General features: G+C 41.0%; 1 protein-coding gene across 1 annotated transcript; it reads right to left on the bottom strand.

Annotated features, from left to right (window-relative positions):
• Positions 1–804: 804 nt before the first annotated feature.
• Positions 805–3,824, bottom strand: LOC143232599 (uncharacterized). Its single transcript, XM_076468215.1, has 4 exons — positions 3,345–3,824; positions 2,439–3,147; positions 1,465–1,583; positions 805–936 (listed from the first exon to the last, which is right to left on the bottom strand). Exons 1-4 carry the CDS (start codon positions 3,822–3,824, stop codon positions 805–807), a joined length of 1,440 nt encoding a protein of 479 aa, XP_076324330.1.
• Positions 3,825–4,093: the final 269 nt, after the last annotated feature.

The following is a 4,093-nucleotide window of genomic DNA, read 5'->3' as shown; positions in this document are numbered from 1 at the left end:
TAGGTTATTAGGGTATTCCTCTATTGTTTTAGAAAATTTATGTCTTCTGGGCACTTTGGCTTGAGTAGCTTGCGAGATCGTAGAGGTCTTGTCTGTTGTGGTTGTTTTGTCCTCATAGGTAATTTGAGTAGATTTTATCTGGGACAGCGTTTTCGGACGCAGTGGACTAGATAATGCCTGGTTTAGCTTGTTGAGATATTGGCCTGTTTGTTGCTTAGACAGCGGAGATATCGGTTGTCTGGGTGCAGTTATGGATATTATCGGTTGTCTGCGTGCAGCTATGGATCTTATTGGTGGAGATTTGGGTTGAATGGAAAGGCGGTAGTACAGAAGATGAACTGACAATAGGCTGTGGGTGTGGATGCGTAGTTTTAGGTGAAACTTTGGGCAGCAAAACAGGTTCTGGTTTTTTGGGTAGTCTAGGATTAACTGAGCGACGTTCAACACTAAAATGGAAGATGTGGTAAAAGCACCCATTACGCAGGATGGTAATGACATACTGTTTAGTGGTGGTAACAATTTTCATGTAGTCGGTAGCTTGCTTGGTGGTTTTCGAGAATATCCGGTGCACGGCGTAGATCTCGGATTGTGTTTGGCTCTCAATGGATTTTTTAATTTCACTTAATTGGATTAAATGGCGAATTCCTTTCAAGAAGACAGTGAAAAGATTAGTAGGTCTCTTAGTAGGTGAACATTTAATATTATATTGTGAATTCCAAGGTTCGCAGAAATAGGATAGATCAGCAGGCGTTGACGGTTGGAGGAGAATTCCCCCTTGGCGAAGAATTCGCGTTCAGGAAGGGTCTAGGGAGGCGCCAGGCTTAGCCTGCTCGATGAATGTGGCGATTTGGAGAGGTGGGGTTGCAGGCCGTCGACGATTACCGGCGGACCATTGGCGAGATCGGCACAGCAGGACCAGGCAATGAGAACGTCATTCTGGTGTAGCAAGAGGAGAAAAAACGCGTCTGACAAGATCGGTGTCAAGGCTGGGCTCCCAAATAACTTGGGAATATTTATTTATTTAGACTTAGCAGTAATTTTGGTTTTAAAGACCTTAGGGAGACCCCTAAGGCAAACCAGGGGCGCTCAGAAACTTTTGTTTCTCTTCAGCCCCACACGTGTGTAAGGTTGGACGTGTCTTGAAGAAAAGAGAAACGAATTGACTGTTGTATGACAATATGTAACAATAAAATATGAAAGTTGAGAGATGAGAAGCGGCAGAGCTGGACTGGTCGGCTTTGGTCGGAAATCTTGTTGATGATGGGCAGGGTGACCAAGGCTGCAGCAGGTCGCTCATTCTTCCAGTGGCCAGTGACATAGAGGGAGACATGAGTAGTTGGAGAGAGAGAGAGAGAAAAAGATAAAGGGAGTGAGAGAGATTTAAAAAAGAGCGAGGTAGAGAGAGAATAATACGTGGAGAGAAAGGAAAGGGAGGGATGGATAGAGATGGGAGTAGAGACAGACGGTCCTTTCAGGGCCAGGGAACCTGGGATCTTTCAATCCAATGTCGAGTAATCGGAGTACCCGGAGAAAACCACTTTCACTGTGTGGGCGCCGAAAATAATACCCATGCAGTGCCCACCCTGGAACGTTAAAAAGAAATATTAATGACATATAAACACTATATTGTCTGTTCTAACATTACTGGTTTAGTATTGGGCACTGTGGTTAATGGTCCAATTTAATGGTGAAGTATTATTCCAATTATTCCAAATAGCAGATACTCCTCAGTCCAGGTCTGAGGAGTATCTGCTATTTGGAATAATTGACGAGTTTGTAGGTTTCTATCAGAAGCTTTGGTATAATAGCGTTTGGTGAGTTTGATGAATCGGTCCTTAATAGGTAATAGTTGAGTTAGGGAGTTGAGGTAGCCTTTCGGGAGTGTAGTTGGGGAAACGGTAAGTAATTTTAATGGTGCGGTTTTGCAGGTTTTTGTAATATTGAGTATTATTTTCAGTCATCTTACATGTGGTTGCATTACCATATTCGAACAAGGGTCTAATGAATGTTTTGTATATAGTGATAATGGTTTTGGGAGAACAGCCTTTGTTGGGGCACTGATACGTTTCAAAAACAAGATTCTTTTACTTGCTCAGCGGTTTTCTGGAAGTGTGGGGTCCAGAAAAGGTTATGAGTTAGGGTAATGCCTAGAAAGGTTATAGTTTTTGTGAAAATAATGTCAGTTTTATTGAGGTTGTGTTTAATGTTTTTGAATTTTTTCTATACTTTATTATGTGGAAGGCAATGGCTTGCGATTTCGAGGGATTTAAGATGATACGCCATTTATTACACCATTGAGATACTACATCAAGGGTTGTTTTAAATCGTGTTTCAATTGTCAATTGTTCAATTGACAGTTGTTTGTTTCCTATTGAAGCCTTTGAATATTGATTCTGTGAGACGTGCGAGGTGATCAGTGGTTTGTCTGTTTTTCATACCAGAATTTTGATTTTCGCTGATTAGGTTGTTGGTTTCGAGATAGCAATTAATCCTATTGGTTATAGTTTTTTCCATAAGTTTCCCCAGTGTGTTCAGGAGACTGATCGGTCTGTAATTACTTGGAATAGTAAGATCTTTGTCTTTTTTCGGTATAACTCTAATTAAAGCGGATTTCCATATGTTGGGGTAGTATCCTGAGAGTAGGGAAAGATTGAAGACTGAGACAAGGTGCTTAAGGTTAGTGTCGGAAAGGTTTTTAAGAACTTGGTTACTAATGCAGTCGGGTCCAGGAGCTTTGTTTTTGATTTTCTTAAGAATAAGTTTGATTTCCGTTATTGTTATGGGTCGAGTGTAGTAAGAGTGGGGGTGATTGTCTGATTTGAGAGTGATGGGAAAATGGGGGGAGAACAAAGTTGGGTTTGATTTCACGGTTTGGGTAGTTCGAAGATAATGAGGTTGATCGAAGGATGCGATATTAGGGGTGACAAAGGTGTTTGTGAAATACTGGGCGAAGAGTTTAGCTTTGTCGGGGTCGGAGGTTGCTGAGGTATTGTTGTATATGATGTCGGGGTAATTGTTGGTGGGTTGAGTGTTAGTAATGATTTTGATTTTTCTCCAGAATAGGGTTGGATTTGGGTATGATATTTCAATGGAATTACATAGGTTGTTCCAGTTTTGGGCTTGAAGGGTTTTAATCAGGACTTTGATCTAGTTATTGGTGTTGTTTATCTGGGTTTTTATAGCTGGATTGCGGGAGGATATGAACTGTCGCCGTAATCGGCGTCTTAAAATGATTGCTTGGTGTAGGTCGGGGTTAATTTTCCAAGAGTTGGGATTGGTATTGTATGTTGTAGTGGGTATGGTATTTACCATGGCTTTTTAATGGCATTAGTGATTTGGGTTACATATTCTTCGATGTCTGCTTCACACAAGGTGACTGTTTTAACTAGAGGTATCTGTTTTTCAATCAGTTGGTTAAATTGGTTCCAGTCAGCATGGGAGTAGTCGGGCAGATGTGGGCGAGCGTTTGTTTTCGGTGAGAGGTTGGGACAGATTTGAATGTAGATTGGGTAGTGATCGCTACCGATGTCATTGAGGACTTGGAAGTTGGTTAAATGCCGAGACTGTCTACTGGGGGCTATTACTAAGTCGAGGATATCTTGGTTGCCATTATTCTGCATGTGGGTGGCTTGATTATTGTTTAGGGTGACAAGATTATTATGTTCTATGAATTGGCGTAAAATGGTTCCGTTACGGTTGGTTGTTCGGCAGTTAAAATCGGTGTGTTTACTGTTGAGATCACCAATTATAATGGAGTTTGGAAAAGAATTGTAGATCTGTTGTAATGTGGTGGTATCGGGTTTTGTTTGCGGGGAGACATACATAGCGATTAGTGTGATGGGGTTAGATGAGGTCTGAATTTTGCAGATGATAAATTCGTTATCGGAAGTATAGTTTAGTTTGGGGAAGGAGATTTCCAATGAATTGAGGTAAAGTACTGCAATACCTCGCTTATTGCGGTTAAGAGGTGAGTGTTTTATGTTATAACCGGGGAGACTAAAATTAGTGTTATCTTTTAAAAGGGTTTCATTTAGAAATAAGATTTCTGTTTTAGTTCTTGCAAGTAATTGAAAGATTTCGTACTTTTTGTGGT

The sequence above is a fragment of the Tachypleus tridentatus genome, chromosome 11, assembly GCF_004210375.1.
Source record: "Tachypleus tridentatus isolate NWPU-2018 chromosome 11, ASM421037v1, whole genome shotgun sequence".
Classification (NCBI taxonomy): Eukaryota; Metazoa; Arthropoda; class Merostomata; order Xiphosura; family Limulidae; genus Tachypleus; species Tachypleus tridentatus.
The sequence above is the reverse complement of the archived record's forward strand: the minus strand, read 5'-3'. Positions and strand labels throughout refer to the sequence as shown.

Bases quoted from the DNA above. Each gene is read 5' to 3' on its own strand.
- LOC143232599 (XM_076468215.1), bottom strand. From the start codon at position 3,824: ATGTATGTCTCCCCGCAAACAAAACCCGATACCACCACATTACAACAG. The intron at 3,148-3,344 runs GTAACCCAAATC...ACCAATAACTAG, and splicing joins AAGCAGACATCGAAGAATAT to ATCAAAGTCCTGATTAAAAC. The intron at 1,584-2,438 runs GTATGAAAAACA...TTAACGTTCCAG, and splicing joins CAGCGAAAATCAAAATTCTG to GGTGGGCACTGCATGGGTAT.